The 20,680-nt window shown below is 41.2% G+C and overlaps 1 protein-coding gene across 1 annotated transcript; it reads right to left on the bottom strand.

The window, feature by feature from the left end:
* Window positions 1-557: 557 nt before the first annotated feature.
* Window positions 558-16,432, bottom strand: rsad2 (radical S-adenosyl methionine domain containing 2). The gene is made up of 6 exons (XM_063038111.1): window positions 15,963-16,432; window positions 14,383-14,544; window positions 10,659-10,888; window positions 5,144-5,293; window positions 4,421-4,453; window positions 558-2,795 (listed from the first exon to the last, which is right to left on the bottom strand). Exons 1-6 carry the CDS (start codon window positions 16,267-16,269, stop codon window positions 2,631-2,633), a joined length of 1,047 nt encoding a protein of 348 aa, XP_062894181.1. The 5' UTR covers window positions 16,270-16,432; the 3' UTR covers window positions 558-2,630.
* Window positions 16,433-20,680: the final 4,248 nt, after the last annotated feature.

The following is a 20,680-nucleotide window of genomic DNA, read 5'->3' as shown; positions in this document are numbered from 1 at the left end:
TTGCCCCCATGTTACGTTTCACCTCATCCCAGTGACAATTTTGCCCCATCATCTGCTTGTCCTTCCTCACCATCTCACCACACACTGCATCTACTTGTATACCAACTGCCCAATCCTCAGCCCTATCACTCTGATGTCCATCCCTCTATCAACTTAGTTAAACCCCAACAGCTGTAGCAAACTTACCCGCAAGGATATTGCTTCCCCTCGGGTTCAGGTGTAACATGTCCCTTTTTTTACAGGTCATACTTTCCCCTGGAAGAGATTCCAATAATCGAGAAATCTGAAACCCTGCCCCCTGCACTAGATTCTCAGCCATAATCATATTCCAACTAGCACGTGGCACTGGGAGTAATCCAGAGATTATGTAAAAATAATGGTGAAGATCTGTTTAATATTAACTAAAGGAGTAGTATTGCTTCTCAATAAATTTCCCCTAAAAGGTATTGAATACCATGTAGGCACCACGGATTTTATCATTTTATTAACATTAATTCACTTTGATACAAAATATATATTTTATTTACAGAAATATAAATTGAATACATCGAGTCCTGAACAAAGCAAAAGGTATACTTTACAATAGTTACAAGCAATATTAATATTCTAACTCGCACCAAATTCTGTTCAGTTATCACCACTATATTCATGATGCACTTTGGCATCCAGTACAGCAATTTTCAGACTTTTGACTGTGCTCTTTTCCTTATCTCTGTCATCTTCTCTGGACCTACAACCCTCCAGGGATCCTAGTGCTCTTCCACCTCTGGCTTTCTGCACACAGCTGGCTTCTGTCATTCCTCAATAGACAGTCATACCTTCAGGGTGCAAACTCTGAAGATCTGTCATTATGGTTCTTACATTTAAGATGTTCCTTAAAATCACATTCTATTATGTCCTGTATGACATTATTCATACGAAGTACTTTATCAACCTTATTGTGTGAAAGCTAGTTTACAAGTTTGTGTAAATTCCATCTAAAGCACGAAATATTTTTTTGTTTCTGTTAAGAACGGTTCCTGTTAAGAATTAGACAATTATACAATCTATATAGCATAGGATATGGAATGTCAGTGATTTACAGAGATTGTTTGAGATATGTGGATGCATTTTACGATGAAACACTAAAATACATCAACTTAACATTCTTTTGAAATTGAAATGTTTCTGATCTATGAGAATAACCTCTATTATTGTGGTTTAATTGCACATATCCTCAAAGTTTGTTTGTGTGAAGGATCATTTAGATTGGGATGTTCTTGTTACAGTGATGAAATGGGTAACAGAGAATAAGATATGCGGGACACGATACAGAAATACATAAAGGAATATGTTTATCAAATGCTAAGTAATGGAAAGGGTTGGTTAGAGCAGGAGAAAGGAAAGGTTTTTTTTACAAAAATTAGAGAGAAGTACAGGACTAAAGTACAAAAGTAATTGGGAAAGGGAGCAAAATTATAGCAGAAAGATAAATATGTAAGTGAGGGGACCAAAAGGTTTTTTTTTTATTTATATCGCAACGAAATGAAATGTGGATTATAACCAAGCACCATATTGTCAATGAACAGATTACAATAACAATAGCAATGAAACAATATCAGTGTGAAAACTAATGTGATTAACACAGAAATTCATCCTTCAATTTAGTAGCTGGTGCATATCATGACATGTCCATGTTGATCTATACATATTTTAAGTACAATAGTAATAGAAAACATTTAAAAAATAAATGTTCTTTGAATAGTATCTGTAGTAATGAATATATTCTTGTGGTTCAATGATGGTGAGAAGTAAAGGTCAGAGCATGGATTTTAAATTACTTTGTAATATAAACAATTTAAAATCTTGCAACCTAAAAGCATTGCAGGAAATATTGCAATACATATCAAAGTTTCATAACAATCTTATGCTTAATACCTTGTTCAAATTGCAATTTTACAGAAGTTGTGTAGTACACATATAAACCTCTACTGCAACATTTTGGCCTGAGCTATCAGTATTGAGTACTAAACTCTCACTTCCTCACTCTCTCTCTCTCACACATTAAACCTTACTCGTTTTAATGGCCTACTGCAAAGAAATGTGAAGGATGTGGTGGACCGTTCAGACAAAAGGAGGGATCAATCATCCACACACAGAATCAGGTTTCAACCACCATTACAGAGAAAGAAATACGTTGGGTGTGATAGTTATGATGAGTAAGCCAATCCTGAAGGTAAGAAGCAGGTGGACTTGCTTCCAGGTCTGAATTTGACCTGCTGTTGGGACCATACCTTGCCTGGTCTGAGAGGGGAAAGGAGCAAGGCAACCTATAAAATCAGTACTGGAGCCTCTCAGAAGCTAACCAGCCTAAAGAAATTTATAACTTTCTGTTCTGAATAAAAATCTGTATTATTTTCCAGTAAATTTGTCTGCTGTACTGTATACAAAATTCAATCTGAAAATTTAGAGTTCATCTTGCAGTTTTTGGTTTTGCTCCATTTTCATACATTCAGCTCTTCACTTACATTACTGAAAATCTGCTTGGAGATTTTATGTACACAAAAGTTTAACTATTAAAGGCATAAAATACAGCTGAGCTGTGAATACTGTTCTGTTCATGTGAGCAAGGCTGAAAGAGCAGCCAACAGTTACCATTCCAGCCGCATATCTGCTTTACTCCATTTGTACTTCCCTCCACGTTTAAAAAACATCTTTTCATCAAACCCACTAAATTTAATAGCATTCTCGACACCGACATCAAGGATGGATTTGGATGGATCTTTTCTACCTTGTGTGCAATCTAGGAAGCGCATCTGAAAAATATTAACAGAACATTCAGAAAATAACTGAGTAAAAGCATGAAAATAAAATTCCTATTAGCATGCATTATTTGTCAGATAGATGATTGGATCTTACCTTAAGTGAATCATGTAATTCATAAAATTAATAAATTCATAGTTTCATAGCATGGGAACAGACCCTTTAATCCAATTTGTGCATACCAACCAAAACACCTATCTACATTCATACCTTGCCTGCATTTCCCTCTAATCCCTCTGAATTTCAGTTTTAAGATAGACCAGGCCAAAGTTTGCTCACAAAACTCCTCTGAAAAGCTTCTGACTGCTAGTTAAGACATGCATTTTGCCAGCTGTCAAAGCCATATAAGGGATTTTAATTTTTCTGAATATTACTCATAATCAGAAATATTTAAGAGAGTACAAATGAATTTTAAAAGTTATCTTAGAAAATAAAAATGTTATCTTAAACTTCTTTAAAGTAATATATTTTCATATCTACAGAAAAGTTTTGTACTTGTGTCTCTTCTTCCCTACCCTTAAACTACCAATGATAAGAATGGGCTGATAGATACTCCCGTAGGTTTCTCCTGGCAGAGAGCCTTAGAGCAGATTCCTGAGCATAAAAGCTCATCTGTACCGCTGGAATCCGTGCAAAATCTGACAACAGAGCACTTCAGGACTCCCATGTTCTCATTCATAAACAAGAGGAACAATTAAGCTTCATTGTGATGTTGGTAAGTTACAGCATAAGAATGTAAAAACAAAGATGCAACCAAACAAACCACCATCTATATCAATTGGAAACATATTTTAAAACATACACAAAACATGCTGGACAATGCTGAGGATGTTCTACAAGTCTGTGATGGCCAGTGCGATCATGTTTGCTGTTGTGTGCTGGGGCAGCAGGCTGAGGGTAGCAGACACCAACAGAATCAACAAACTCATTCATAAGGCCAGTGATGATGTGGGGATGGAACTGGACTCTCTCACGGTGGTGTCTGAAAAGAGGATGCTGTCTAAGTTGCATGCCATCTTGGTCAATGTCTCCCATCCACTACATAATGTACTGGGTGGGCACAGGAGTACCTTCAACCAGAGACTCATTCCTCCGAGATGCAGCACAGAGCGTCATACGAAGTCATTCTTGCCTGTGGCCATCAAGCTTTACAACTCCTCCTTTGGAGGGTCAGACAGCCTGAGCCAATAGGCTGGTCCTGGACTTATATCATAATTTACTGGCATAATTTACATATTACTATTTAACTATTTATGGTTCTATTACTATTTATTATTTATGGTGCAACTGTAACGAAAACCGATTTCCCCCGGGATCAATAAAGTATGACTATGACTATGAAAAGTACCAGTGTTTCCTGTCACTCCTTAAATTGTTAAATATAAATTCAAATGGCAAAAAGAACAACTTCTAGGAAGTTTTCCACTTATAATTAATACATTATAGAATGAAATACTGCACATAATATCACTAAGAATTTCCCATAATGTAAAACTGATCTTATTGCCTAAAAATTCCATTGTAATAGTACTGAGAAATGACTAGGATGATTTTACACAATATATAATAGAGGGAACTAGATGGGAGGGCATTGTAATTGTAATAAAGCACTACTTACATATTCATCAAGGATGAGGTAGGAATCTCGCATCTGGAGAGAACAAAATCTATGTTATTTAACATAGTTATTTTTTAATCACTTCTATGAATAAATATTAAAACTAAATCAAAGCAAAGCAACAAGTATTGAGGAGATACAGATAAATCTAAGATTATGCTATCTATATAGGAATGTTCTTAATATTGAGACGACAACAGTTGAAAAGCCAGTAGGTAATTAAAGCTAGAAAAAGGGCATAACATAATTTTTCGGTCTTACTTAAGTCTACACTATAACAGTAGCCCCCTTGGTAGTTGCATATTATGGAACACTAAGAATATATCTGAATTTTCAGTGAATCTTTGTCATTTTGAGTAGGAATCATTGGAGGGAATTAACTTTCCTTTGAAATCACAAAAGGCATCATCAGACAGCAAATTATATTTTATTGTCAACATAGTGGAGACCCAAATTAGATTAGATTAGATGTGTCTACAACCGTGATATTTGCAGTAGATCCATCAGTATCTTGCAGTAGTGCAGAAAAAAATTTTAAACTGTGATAGCAAAGGTCCTGAAAATACTCATTTTAACAGAATATACAGCAAGCTAATGAGATCAGAAATGCTGAGTGACATAAGGGAAAGAAACAGAATCCAAACTATCACAGAAGTATGTAATTATATAATTGCGGTACTCATAGGGTAGTTCCAGTTCTGTGTTTTCCACTGTACATCTTACCTTCTCATTGGATTCAGGGACAAGGCATTTGACATCCTTATGTCGATCCAGGAACCTCTGGAAGTCTTCATTGTCGATTACAAATGTCTCTGCATGTCTTAAAGCATCTTCTCCAGCATTCTCTCCATCAATCAATAAGCACTGAAATACCTGTATTAAATAAAATAAGTTAATCTATTATGTTGTATACTTTGCTACAAACCTAACTGGGCAAATAAATCATCCAGGGCATGTTCCTGGTTACCTACAATGTTATGCTTTGTCATTACCTGCATTCAAATTGCCTCTCTAAATAACACTACCCACTAATTGCAAGTTAACAGTAAGTTGTCTGTAATGTCTTACATTCAACCTGAGTTGAATAGATTTGAGGGAGAAAAATGCCTTCCACATATTTTCATTCTTTTAACTTCAGCGATGAAGTATATTCACCTGATAAATATCTGTAACACACATCAAAGTTGCTGGTGAACGCAGCAGGCCAAGCAGCATCTCTAGGAAGAGGTACAGTCTACGTTTCAGGCCGAGACCCTTCGTCAGGACAGGACCTTTTAAAGGTATTCTGGATGCTGAGGAGGCTAGTGCCCATGATTAAGCTGGCTAGGTTTTCAGCTTCTTCTGATCCTGTGCAGTGGCCCCTCCATACCAGACTGTGATGGCTAGTTAGAATGCTCTCCATAGTACCTCTGTAGAAACTTGTGAGTGTCTTTGATGCCATACCAATTCTCCTCAAACGCCTAATGAAATGAGCTACAGTATTACCTTCAGATTATAGCCACTGGGCCCAACAGAACAAGTTATTCATTCACCATCTGCACATTCCCTGACCATCACTGGTGACTAAAGAATTTTCTGACATAACCCAGCTTATGCCATTTCACTTCAAATTCTGTAAACCAGCAATTCATTCCAACATCTAAATACAGTTCAATATTTTAAGTGTAATTCTGCTTCCCCTGCCCACCAAGGATCTCACGTGCTCTGTACATACCAACCACGTGGTGAAGAAGGCACCACAGCACCTCTTTCACCTCAGACAGTTGAAAAAGTTTGGTGTGGGCCCCCAGATCCTAACAACTTTCTATAAGGGCACAACTGAGAGCATCCTGACTGGCTGCATCACTGCCTGGTATGGGAACTGTACTTCCCTCCATCGCAGGACTTTGCAGAGAGTGGTGCGAACAGCCCAGTGCATCTGTAGATGTGAACTTCACACTATTCAGGACATTTACAAAGACAGGTGTGTAAAAAGAGCCTGAAGGATCACTGGAGACCTGAGTCACCCCAATCACAAACTGTTCCAGCTGCTACCATCCGGAAAACAGTACAGCAGCATAAAAGTCAGGACCAAAAGGCTCTGGGACAGCTTCTTCCACCAGGCCATCAGACGCTTAACTCATGCTGACACAACTGTATTTCTATGTTATATTGACTATACTGTTATACATACTATTTACTATAAATTGCATATTGCACATTTAGATGGAGATGTAACAAAGATTTTTACTCCTCGTGTATATGAAGGATGTAAGTAATAAAGCCAATTCAATACTTCCAAAGCATAGTATTAGTCTGGAATTAGACTGAAACACAAAACAAGGACATTACTACTGCTAGAAATCAGTCCTCTGAATAGAGGTTTAAGAGGATGAGTTTTATCTGAAATTCAAAGAATGAAAGGTGATTTAATTGAAACATCTTGGATTCTCTTCACATATATGTACGTGGAGAGGATATTTCATCTTATTGAAGAATTCAGAAACAGATGCCGCCATCTGAAACTAAGGAAATCATTCACTTAACACGTGAGGTGCTTCTTTTTTTCTCAGAGACCTTGAGGTGTTTGGATTTTTCTCCCTCAAAGTACAGTGGAAACAGAGTCTTTGAAAGTAGAGACTTGATAAGCAAGGAGTGAAACAAAGCAGACAAAGACGGGACAGATAATCTTATTAAATGCAGAAGACAAACTTTCCTGCTCCTAAGTATTATTCTTGCTTGTTGTAATAATTGTAAATTGAGTCATAGACATACAGCATGAAAACAGGACTGTAGACCCTACTATTGCATTCCAATAAAGGTGTCTTTCTGCACCAGACCTATTTGCTTGCCTTTACAGTAACGCAAGTCAATTTCCTGTCAATGTACCTGTCCAAATGTCCTTTACATGCTGTAATTGTTCTTGCCTCTACCACCTTCTTTGGCAGCTCATTCCATATAGCCCCAGTACCCTTTGTGCGGAAAAACTTAAATCTATTCCTCCAGCTTTAGATTCCCCTGTCTTTGGAAAAAGACTGTAATCAATCACAACTTTATAAAGCTGTATAAGGTTACCCCTCAGCATCCTTCAGTCCAGGGGAAAATTGCCCAGCTGATCCAATATCTCATAATTCAAGCCGGCCAGTTCTGGAAACAAGCTTGTGAATCTCTTCTGCACCCACACCCCCACCCCCCAGCTTAATTGCAGTCTTCCTATAGTATGGTGACCAGATCTTCACACAATATTCCACAATAGTTCTACTTCATTCTCCAAAGATCATCTAAATAAACTACACATTTAATAAACATTCATAGAGCATGAAGATTCAATTCTGGACTCTAAGACATGAAGCATCTTAAGCTGCTTTTATACTTTTCTTCTACAACCAGTTGCGATAAAAAAAAGTCATTAACTTCCTCTCTTTGTTAGGTCTTCTTAAATTCCACAGTCTTCCCAGAGCCACGGGATATACTATTCCATTTGTACTATTGATAATGCTGCACATTGTGACGTATTAATACATAATTGTATAAACAGTATTTGTGTCATCCTGCTAGCATGAACACTGCCCCAGTGAAACAGTGTGTCAACTAAGCACCAAGCCCCACTTCACACCAAAGTATAAAGCAGAGGTGGGGTGGGGGAGTGCCGTGTTAGATCGATATTCCAAACTGGAAGGGAGAGTGAAAGACTTGTTACGCATATTTTATTTTTAATCTGTTCTTATTTTTTGGATTTGAGCATTGCGGCAAGGCTCACATTAATTCCCCATCACTAAATACTCTTAAGAAAGTGATGGCAAGGGGCTCCAAATTTATCAAAATATTTGGTCCATTTCAACAAGTAGAATTGCCTGCACTTTAACTTGGTAATTTTAAAGTGACCCCAAATTACAATGCCACTTCCTACGACCACCTCCCACTATGGTCAAATTCTAGGAAGAGGTGCAGTCGACGTTTCAGGCCGAGACCCTTCGTCAGGACTAACTGAAGGAAGAGTGAGTAAGGGATTTGAAAGTTGGAGGGGTAGGGGGAGAGGGAGGATAACTCCTCTTATTTACCCCTCGATCGTGACCCCACTAAGGAGCACCAGGCCATTGTCTCCCACACCATCACCGACTTTATCCGCTCAGGGGATCTCCCATCCACTGCTACCAACCTTATAGTTCCCACACCCCGCACTTCCCGTTTCTACCTCCTACCCAAGATCCACAAACCTGCCTGTCCTGGCCGACCTATTGTCTCAGCTTGCTCCTGCCCCACCGAACTCGTTTCTGCATACCTCGACACGGTTTTATCACCCGTTGTTCAATCCCTTCCGACCTATGTTCGTGACACTTCTCACGCTCTTAAACTTTTCGATAATTTTAAGTTCCCTGGCCCCCACCGCTTTATTTTCACCATGGATGTCCAGTCCTTATATACTTCCATCCCCCATCAGGAAGGTCTCAAAGCTCTACGCTTCTTTTTGGATTCCAGACCTAATCAGTTCTCCTCTACCACCACTCTGCTCCGTCTAGCAGAATTAGTCCTTACTCTTAATAATTTCTCCTTTGGCTCCTCCCACTTCCTCCAAACTAAAGGTGTAGCTATGGGCACCCGTATGGGTCCTAGCTATGCCTGCTTTTTTGTTGGGTTTGTGGAACAATCTATGTTCCGTGCCTATTCTGGTATCTGTCCCCCACTTTTCCTTCGCTACATCGATGACTGCATTGGCGCTGCTTCCTGCACACATGCAGAACTCGTTGACTTTATTAACTTTGCCTCCAACTTTCACCCTGCCCTCAAGTTTACCTGGTCCATTTCCGACACCTCCCTCCCCTTTCTAGATCTTTCTGTCTCTGTCTCTGGAGACAGCTTATCCACTGATGTCTACTATAAGCCTACTGACTCTAACAGCTATCTGGACTATTCCTCTTCTCACCCTGTCTCTTGCAAAAACGCCATCCCCTTCTCGCAATTCCTCCGTCTCCGCCGCATCTGCTCTCAGGATGAGGCTTTTCATTCTAGGACGAGGGAGATGTCTTCCTTTTTTAAAGAAAGGGGCTTCCCTTCCTCCACCATCAACTCTGCTCTTAAACGCATCTCCCCCATTTCACGTACATCTGCTCTCACTCCATCCTCCCGCCACCCCACTAGGAATAGGGTTCCCCTGGTCCTCACCTACCACCCCACCAGCCTCCGGGTCCAACATATTATTCTCCGTAACTTCCACCACCTCCAATGGGATCCCACCACTAAGCACATCTTTCCCTCCCCCCCTCTCTGCATTCCGCAGGGATCGCTCCCTACGCAACTCCCTCGTCCATTCGTCCCCCCCGCATCCCTCCCCACTGATTTCCCTCCTGGCAGTTATCCGTGTAAGCGGAACAAGTGCTACACATGCCCTTACACTTCCTCCCTTACCACCATTCAGGGCCCCAAACAGTCCTTCCAGGTGAGGCAACACTTCACCTGTGAGTCGACTGGGGTGATATACTGCGTCCGGTGCTCCCGATGTGGCCTTTTATATATTGGTGAGACCCGACGCAGACTGGGAGACTGCTTTGCTGAACATCTACGCTCTGTCCGCCAGAGAAAGCAGGATCTCCCAGTGGCCACACATTTTAATTCCACATCCCATTCCCATTCTGACATGTCTATCCACGGCCTCCTCTATTGCAAAGATGAAGCCATACTCAGGTTGGAGGAACAACACCTTATATTCCGTCTGGGTAGCCTCCAACCTGATGGCATGAACATCGACTTCTCTAACTTCCGCTAAGGCCCCACCTCCCCCTCGTACCCCATCTGTTACTTATTTTTATGTACACATTCTTTCTCTCACTCTCCTTTTTCTCCCTCTGTCCCTCTGAATATAGCTCCTGCCCATCCTCTGGGTCACCCCCCCTTGTCTTTCTTCCCAGACCTCCTGTCCCATGATCCTCTCGTATCCCCTTTTGCCTATCACCTGTCCAGCTCTCGGCTCTATCCCTCCCCCTCCTGTCTTCTCCTATCATTTTGGATCTCCCCCTCCCCCTCCAACTTTCAAATCCCTTACTCACTCTTCCTTCAGTTAGTCCTGACAAAGGGTCTCGGCCTGAAACGTCGACTGCACCTCTTCCTAGAGATGCTGCCTGGCCTGCTGCGTTCACCAGCAACTTTGATGTGTGTTGCTTGAATTTCCAGCATCTGCAGAATTCCTGTTGTTTATGGTCAAATTCTGTCCATTTTGTTAAGTGTTAAGGTTTGCAATTCAAATAGAAATTATTTGAATTACCTTCCACCTGATTGGATCCAGACTCCTGACTTGTTCTGTCATATCTTCTTCAATATTGAATCTGTTAATGACAGAATTGATTTTGAAAGCCACTTTGTAATCTTTGCACCACTTTCTGATCTTGTAGAGGTTCTCAATGTGATTTTTCTTCCCCTGCCCACGACCAATAAGTCGATTGGTTTCTTCATCAAAACTGTCACATGAAATAGCCAAAATGTCCAAATCCTCACCTATAAACAACAAACATTTGATATAATGTTATTCTTCAGCATTACTTTTTAAAACTAGAAAATAGCAGTAATTGTTTTTGCTTGAAAAGGAAATGGCATTTTTACAGAAGACAGAGTGGAAGAGGTATAGTCAAGGTGGTCATGGGCTATCCCGTCTCCCACTCTAACTCCTGTAAAAATGCCTGTCCCTCCACTTAGTCTCTTCATCTCTGCAACATCTGTTCCCAGGATGAGACTTTCCTTCCCAGGTCTTCAAATATGTCCTCCGTCTCCATACAACGGTGTTTTCCTTCCTCCACTATTGTTACTGCCCATCGTCTCCATTCCCTGGATTTCCATGCTCACCCCATCTTCATACCACTTTAAAAGGGATAGGGTTCCTTTTGTCCTCACCTACCATCTCATGAGCCTTCGCATCCACATCATCATTCTCCACAACTTGCACCAACTTCAACAAGACCCTACCACCAAATACATCTTTACCTCTCCCTCACTCTCTGCTTTCACCAGGAATCACTCCCTCCATAATTCCTTTGTCCATTCATTCCTCCCCACTAATCCATCTCCTGACACTTATTCCTTCAGGCAGCAGAAGTACTACACTTTCCCATTCACCTCCTCCCTCACCTCCATTCAGGGTCCTAAATAGTCCTTCCAGATGAGGCAACATTTCACCTGCAAATTTCCTGGGGTCATCTACTGTATTGGGTGCTCCCATCACATACTCCTCTACATGGGTGAGGCCCAATGTAGACTGGGGGACCATTTTGCTCCATCCTCAAAAAGTAAGATTCCTCAGTGGCCAACAATTTCAATTCCAATCGCCATTCCCATTCTGTCATGTCCGTCCATGCCCTCCTCTTCTGCCACAAAGTGACCACTCTCAAGTTGGAGGAGCAAGACTTTATATTCCATCTAGGTAGCCTCCAACCTGATGGCATGAACATTAATTTTTCCAACTTCTAGTAATTTTCCCCTCTTCCCCTTACCTCTTCATTTCTCAACACTGCCCCCTCTTCCCTCTTCTTCTCACCTACCATCTCCCCCTATTGTCCCTCCTTCTTCCCTTTGTCCCATGGTCCACTCACCCCTCCTATCAGATTCCTTCTTTTCCAGCCCTTCACCTTTTCCATTTATTATCTCCCAGTTTCTTATTTCATCCCTCCTACCCCACCCACCTGACTTCACCTATCACCTCTAGCTTGTACTACTCCTCCCTGCACCTTCTTATTCAAGCATCATATTTATATAGAGATACAGGCCCTTCGAGTAGCATCACTCGGCAACAACCAATTAAACCCTAACCTAATCACGAGAAAATTTACATTGACCAATTAACCTAAAGAGTACATCTTTGGTCTCTGGGAGGAAACTGGAACACCCAGAGAAAACCCATGCATTCCACGGAGTGGACGTACAGACCCCTTTAAGAGGATGCCGGGATCTTTCTCTTTCCTTTCCAGTTGGAAAGAACAACTGTTTATTCATTTCTATAGATTATGCCTGGCCAGTTGAGTTCCTCCAGCATTTTGTGTGTGTTGCTCTGATGATATATATTGTGCTTTAAGGTTTGCTGGTTGGAAGAGCTGACTGGCACATCTTGTACAAGTTACTTCATTTCTGCTTGGCAAGTGTAATCGAAGGAAGTATTATGAAATCAAACAGTAGTTCAAAGGGTTGAGTTAAAAGAATTCAGTAAAGAAACACACACAAAATGCCAGAGGAACTCAGCAAGTCAGGCAGCATCCATGGAAATGAATAAACAATCAACATTTTGGCCCAAGATCCTTCAGGACTGGAAAGAAAGCGGGAAAAAGCCAGAATAAAAAGGTGGGGGAAGGGGAAGAAGGATTGCTGGAAAGTGATAGGTGAAGCCAGGTGGGTGGGAAAGGTAATAGGCTAGAAAGAAAAGAATCTGATTAGAGAGAAGAGTGGACTATAGGAGAAAGACTAGGAGGAGGGAACTCATGGGGAGGTGATTGGCAGGTGAGAAGACATAACAGATCAGAGGGGGAAATAGAAGAGTGGAGGGGAAATGAATTTTTTTTACTGGAAGGTGAAAGAGATATTCATGCAATCAGGTTGGAGGCTACCCAGACAATATATAAAGTGTTGCTCCTCCACCCTTAGGGTGACCTCATCTTATTCATTGCCTTAGACAAGGTTGGTATCTATTTGACAAATATTTGCATTGAATCATTTTTCTGAAGACTGTAAGTTTAGAATAGAATGGCATTTGTGACTCTTTGGTGCCATTTATGCCCAGGAGTTCATCTAATAAAGACTAATTGTCACAATATAATATGCACAAATTTAACATGCAATAGACATTTAGCAATTGCGATTCCCAACAGAGTGACAGGCACAATTCAGGTACTTCATATTGATGTTATAGAGAGGTAAAATCTAAACATGTCAATGGGCAGCCATGTAGTGTAGTGGTTAACACAGCACTTTACAGTAAAGGTGAATGGGGATCAATTCCCACCGCTGCATATAAGGAGTTTGTACATTCTCCCCATGACCGCATGGATTTCCTCCCACTGACCAAAGATGAACTGGTTGATAGTTAATTGGTCATTGTAAGTAGGCTAGGTTTAAATGGGGGATTGCTGGGCAACGTGGCTTGAAGGGCCGGAAGGGCATGTTCCATAAGACCGTAAGACATAGGAGCAGGATTAGGCCATCTGGCCCATCGAGTCTGCTCCACCATTCAATCATGGCTGATCTATTTTTCTATCTTCTCCTCAACCCCAGTTCCCGGCGTCCAGCGAATACAGACCCGGAGCCATCAAACATTCCTCATGTGATAACCCTTTCATTCTTGGAATCATCCTTGAGAACCTCCTCTGGACCCTCTCCAATACCAGCACATCTTTTCTAATGTGAGGGGCCCAAAACTGTTCTCAATACTCAAGGTAAGGCCTCACCAGTGCCTTATAAAGCCTCAGCATCACATCCTTGCTCTTGTATTCTAGACCTCTTGAAATGAGTGCTAACGTGGCATTTGCCTTCCTCACCACTGACTCTACCTCCAAGTTAACCTTCAGAGTGATCTGCACAAGGACTCCCAAGACCCTCTGCATCTTAGATTCCTGGATTTTCTCCCTGTCCACACATTCATTTCTACTACCAAAGTGCATGACCATGCAATTTCCAACATTGTATGTCATTTGCCACTTTACTGCCCATTCTCCTAATCTAAGTTCTTCTGCAGCCTACCTGTTTCCTCAACACTACCTGCCCCTCCACCAATCTTTATGTCATCTGCAGACTTGGCAACAAAGCCATCTATTCCATGCTGTATCTCAACAAATAAATCTCTGTTTACCTTGGTTACAAAACATTGGTATTCTAGATGCCTTTATTCAACATCCTAAAGTATATTTATCATATGTCTTATTAGAACAGTATATGTCCTTGTACTTTATTTAAGTGTTTTTGTTTTAGAATGTCAACTATGTCCTAGTTTGTAGGGGCAATAAAGAAATTACCATAGTTTTTAAACCATCTCTCTGTGATACGGCTCCCGTTACTAACAATGCTGACACTGGGCAGGTTGAGTTCCTGTTTACAATACTGCACCAGCTTTCCTAGGAACTCCCCACCATCGTGTAGAAAAGGTTCTCCTCCTGAAAAGTTTACTTTTTCCATACCTGGACAAGAGAAAAACATGATTAAAAATCAAATTATATGAACCAAGTTGATGGCAAAAATATCAGTGTTGCCCTGCCAGCCTTTGTTGCACAGAATAGATATGTAAACCGATATGGTTAGAATACATAAACATCAAAGTGAATGCAGTCATCTGAAACAATACTAAGGTTGCCATCAGTAACCACTTACCTGTGCGACCGACGTTTGGGCACTTCAAAAGAATTAGCTCATAAAATATCATTTTTGTAAGATGTTGGATGGGATCCAGATCAAAAACAATACGACTTTAGTTAGACCCCACTTGGAGTACAGTGTTCAGTTCTGCTCATCTCATTACAGGAAGGATGTGGATGCTAAAGAGAGAGTGCAGAGGAGATTTACAAGGATGTTGCCTGGATTGGGGAGCATACCTTATGAGAATAGATTGAGTAAACTTGGCCTTTTCTCCTTGGAGCAACAGAGGATGAGAGGTGACCTCACAGAGGTGTACAAGGCATTGACCATGTGGACAGCCAGAGGCTTTTCCCCCGGGGTTGAAATGCTAACACGAGGGGGCATAGTTTTAAGGTGCTTGGTAGTAGGTACAAGGGAGATGTCAGAGGACATTTTTCACACAGAGAGTGGTGAGAGTGTGGAATGCACTGCCAGTGAAGGTGGTGGAGGCGGATACAATAGGGTCTTTTAAGGGACTCTTAGATAAGTACATGGAGCTTAGAAAAATAGAGGGCTATGCGGTAGGGAAATTCTAGGCAGTTTCTAGAGTAGGTTACATGGTCAGCACAACATTATGGGCCGAAGGGCCTGTAGACTGCTGTAGATTTTCTATGTTCTAATTTCAGTACATCAAAGTTTTCCCCCTTTTTTGCAGTAAATGCGATGCTAGCTTATTAACCCTGAGTTTGTAGGGGGGAGTGAGATCGTACGAGTAAACCCCCATTATTTCAGGACCGGACCTATTTCTTGGCACACTGATCATTGTGAGCACAATTTTGAACTGTACTGCGTCCTGCTCTATCTAATCTTATATACTTGCTCGCGAACTAACAGCTCATTTTCTCTGGTCAAGCAGTCAATCAAAACCTCACCTGACACCAACCTACCTTTACTTCCACGCTCGCCATGATTTTAACACTATTTTAACTCAACTGTGCATTGCTGTGCTGAATTTCCGCCCGTTATTGTAACTTTAACACACCTAGTTTTACACATCATTCGTTCATATCCAATAAACATTTCTACTTGACATCAAGTAGTAATGACACAATACAAATAGGAAAAACAAAGTTCCTTAGGCTATTTTTAATCAGAGGTGCATTGCTCAACCACCGGACTTCGATATACTGTATACAATAGTTTGCAGATCAAACTGAATCAAGTTGCGGCGCACGTCGCTGTCTCTATTTCTGCTGCTGCTTACCAGCTGTTTTCAGCAACTTCAGTCCCCTTTTGGCTTCCTCCAGAGGCAGCACAAACGATGTTTTGGCGGTGTGAAAACAGAAACCGCATTTGTAGTTGCACTGACGGGTGAAGTGGTAATTGACACTGAGAGGGATGCTTGCACGCTCTCCGCTCTTCTCGCTGCTCCTTTTCATTTTTTCTCGTCCCATCTCACCGATCCCAAATTTGCATAATGCTATGAGCTTCATCGCCCATCGTGACACTTCGCCCACCTTATGGAGGCAAGCTTGCAACAGGAATTTAATGCAAATAACCACCACGTACATATTTGCTGTTTTACTTCGTTCTCCGAGTGTCGCTGATCGCTATGTTTTCCCTCGCCGCCAGCAGTTTATTTCAACTCTGGACGAAGCATATTAATAGCGATATGATTCGTAAGGCTAGTGACGTCCGCCAATCGCGTTGAGCGACCGAGGTTTCATTTCCTCGGAATCCGAAATCAAAATGTAAATGATATCTTGTTTCGGTTTCTAGCCGATACTGAACCTGTGTACAGATAAGCTCACTTAGCCAATAGGGCAGATAGGGTGGAGATAGTGGAAGATGTAGAGTTGGACTAATTGGTGGCTGTGGCGGGGTACTGAGAGATAACTTCATGTATTCGAGTTTCGGCTTCATGTGCTAGCGACGGTGATGGTTACAATTGCAACCTGATTCCTGTGAGTGCTCTCCTCAGCCACAGTTCTCTCTGTTAGCGACAGACCAGCAGTTACACATTTGTTGTGGCATCTTCCACAAAAGCATTTAACTTGATGTCACTTTCATTTTGTTAAATGACTTTAATCCTTATTCCTTGCTGGCCTGATGTGATGCAATTTTCCTATTCCTCAATCAACAAATCAGAATCAGGTTTATTGTCACCCGGCATGTGAAGTGAAATCTGCTAACTTAGCAGCAGCAGTTCAATGGAATACATAATCTAGAAGAGAAAATAAAATAAGTAATAATAAACAAGTAAATTAATACTGTATACATATATTAAATCGATTTTTTAAAAAAACATGCAAAAAAACAGAAATACTGTATATTAAAAAAAAGTGGGGTAGTGTCCAAGTGTTCGATGTCCATTTAGGAATCAAATGGCAGAGGGGAAGAAGCTGTTCCTGAATCGCTGAGTGTGTGCCTTCAGGCTTCTGTACCTCCTTCCTGATGGTAACAGTGAGAAAAGCGAATGCCCTGGGTGCTGGAGGCCCTTAATACTGAACACTGCCTTTCTGAGACACCACTCCCTGAAGATGCCCCCCCCCCATTCCTGACAGTGATGCAGCCTGTCAGAATGCTCTCCATGGTACAATTACAGAAGTTTTTCAGTGTATTTGTTGACATGCCTAATCTCTTCAAAGACTGAAAGCTGCCTTGCTTTCTTTATAACTACATCAATATGTTGGGACCAGGTTAGATCCTCAGAGATTTTGACACCCAGAAACTTGAAACCACTCACTCTCTCCACTTCTAATCCCTCTATGAGGATTGATATGTGCTCCTTCATCTTTCCACAATCAGCTCTTTCGTCTTACTGACGTTGAGTGCCAGGTTGCTGCTGCAGCACCACTCCACTAGTTGACATATCTCACTCCTGCATAGCCTCTCACCACCTGAGATTCTACCAACAATGGTTGTATTGTCAGCAAATATTGTAGCAGCAGTACTCTCAATGCATAAGATTAAATATTCCCATTTCAGCCTGATACAGCTAAATGTAGCAGATTTTACAGTGAGATAAACAGCTTTATTTTGTGTTACTTTCAGATGCCACAGCTTTCAACATCATTCAATTTTCCTAAAACAGCTGGATCAATATCTCTCAACTTCTACCCTTTCAGCAACTTCGGAGTCTTTCACAATTCCTCCTGGAGAAAAGATGGACATTAAGGCTCAAGCAATCTGGATCCTGGTAGTAAAGGCGGCAAATGCAAACTTAGCATTTATTTCAAGAGGACTAGAATGTAACAGCAAGGACATATTGCTGAGACTTTAGAAGGCTTTTGGAATATTGTGATCAGTTTTGTGCCTAGTACCTGAGGAAAGGTGTCCTGGCCCTGGACGGGGTCCAGAGAATTACTTCAGGAATGAAAGGTGTTTAATATTCTCTGGAGTTCAAAAAGATGGGGGTGGGGGGTAATTCAAACCTACCCAATACTGAAATCCTCCACAGAGTCGCTGCAGAGAGGATGTTTCCATTAGTAGTAGAATCCGGGATCTGAGGGCCAACCTCAGAATAAAGGGATATCCCTTTAAAACTGAGATCAGAAGGAATTTCTTCAGCCAGAGCATGGAGAATCTGTGAAATTTGTTGTCACAGTAGGCAGTAGAAGCAAAGTAATTGGATGTATTTAAGGAAGAAATTGATAGGCTCTTGATTGATAAGCTGGTTAAGAGTTATGGGGAGAAGGTGGGATAATGGTGTTGAGAAAACAATCAGCCATCGTTGAACGGCAGTGCAGACTGCAATGAGCTGAATGGCCTAATTTTTCTCCGATATCTTATGGATCTCATGGAGGTGGGGCGGGGGGGGGGGGTTGCTTGCTATGGTTGGAAAAAACACTTGGAATTCAGAGCTGCAGATGTAACAGGATTTAGCTTAGTACAAGCAAACACACATGGGGAGATCAGGAAAAAGAATGTGTCTGAAAAGAATTATTTAATTACAATACACTGCTTCTGATGAACAACCCATTAAATATGAGCATCCCTACTTTTGATGAGACTAGCAAGAAAGCTTGTGCCCAAAATACACCTGGGAGATACATTCTCCTTTTTCAGTGAGACTCCTGGGCAATTGGGGAATTTATAATGTCTATAAGAATATGAAAGGGAATCTTTTAACATTCAAGATACAAAATTGTTTATTGTCATTTGTAGTACACAAGTGTAGAGGACAATGAAATGATGGTTACTCCAGACCTGATGCAACAAAAAAAAACACAAAAATAACACAACAAAACACACTATAAAATGAAACAACTGTTGAGAGCGGCTATATATACATAAGATTAGCTTATATACATGGATTGATTGTATGTACATAAGGTGACACTAGGTAAAGGAGATTCTGTATATAAGGCACCTTTCACAGGAAATGATGACGTTGTGGTGGTGAGGTGGGTTAATGGCTGGAGTTGTTGATTAACCTGACAGCTTGGGAGCAGTAACTGTTTTCAAGTCTGGTGGCTGGCATGAATACTGATGGAAGTGGCACAACAGTCCATGAGCAGGCCCTTTGCTGGCACCTTCCTAGTATGCAGGTATACGTCCTTGATGGTGGTGCAAGTGATGCATGTTGTTTTTTTCTTAAATGCTGCATCTTTCGAGGAATATTTTTAATCTGATCTCCCTTGTGTGTTTGCTTGTAGTGAGTACAAAGCCTGTTATATCTACAGATCTGGACCTCAAGTGGCTTTTCAACAACAGCAAACCTCCATTTGATCCGGTTTGCTTGAATTTTGACTTCTCTCCTTTTCTCCGTGGAGCAGTAGGAGAAACCAGAAAGTTGCTGAAAGGGTCAATGTTCTAAGGTAGGGTTCCAGTTGTTGCAGATGTACAAAATGATGGTATAATGCTTGGCATCTGACAATAACTCCAAATAAAGCTGTTTCTCTCACTGTAACATCTGCTACAGTCAGTGATGAAGGGATGGGAATGGTGCATTAAATACTCTACCCAGGTTTTGAAACTTTACTGATGCAATAACTTACACTTGTGTAGCACATTTATTGTACTTGTACAGAAGGCATTCTCAAAGAAAATAATTCTATGCCACAAAAAAAAAATCATAGAAGATTATCAAAGATGAGAGTGTGGAATGAGTGTGGCATGCACAAGTGGTGCATGCGAGCTCAGTTTCAAGTTGAGGAGAGTTTAGATAGGTACTTGGATAGTAGGGGTATGGAAGGCTATTATCCCCATGCAGGTCGACGGGAGGAGGCAGTTTAAATGGCTCAGCATGGTCTAGATGGGCCAAGGGGCTTGTTTCTGTGCCATACTTCTCTATGACTCTGTGACTGTATTTGAAGAACTATGCTTTGCAAGATGAAACAGTGGTAGAAAAGCAGAGAGATATATAATCACAGTGATCTGAAGCGATGGCATGTGAGAATGCTCAACAAGCTACATCTGGAGGAACAAATGTATCTCATAACATTATGGTGGCACAGCAAAAACAGCTAGGAGAGTTGCTGCCTCGCAACTCCAAATTCAAATTCAAGTTTAGTTATCATTTAACCATACATGAATACCCATGAATACAGCCAAACAAAACAGCATTCCTCCGGGGCTATGGTACAAAACACAGTACCTATAGTCATACACAGCAGAAGGCACATATGGTACATAGAAGAAAGCAGGGAATATACAGTCACATATAAAATATATAACCCAAGCCAGGTAGGTGGAGATGAGTCCATGGCCAGATCAGCCATGATCTTATTGAATAGTGCAGCAGGCTCGACAGGCCTAATGGCCTACTCCTGCTCCTATTTCCTATGTTCCTATGTGGAGAGCATTCTAACTTACTGTATCACCATCTGGAATGGGTGGGGCTACTGCTCAGGACTGAAATAAGCTGCAGAGAGTTGTAAATTTAGCTCCATCATGGGCACTAGCCTCCATAGTGTGCAGGACATCTTCAAGGAGTGATGCCTCAGAAAGGTACCATCCATCATTAAAGAGCTCCATCAC

Source organism: Mobula hypostoma, chromosome 2 (assembly GCF_963921235.1).
Source record: "Mobula hypostoma chromosome 2, sMobHyp1.1, whole genome shotgun sequence".
NCBI lineage: Eukaryota > Metazoa > Chordata > Chondrichthyes > Myliobatiformes > Myliobatidae > Mobula > Mobula hypostoma.
The sequence above is the reverse complement of the archived record's forward strand: the minus strand, read 5'-3'. Positions and strand labels throughout refer to the sequence as shown.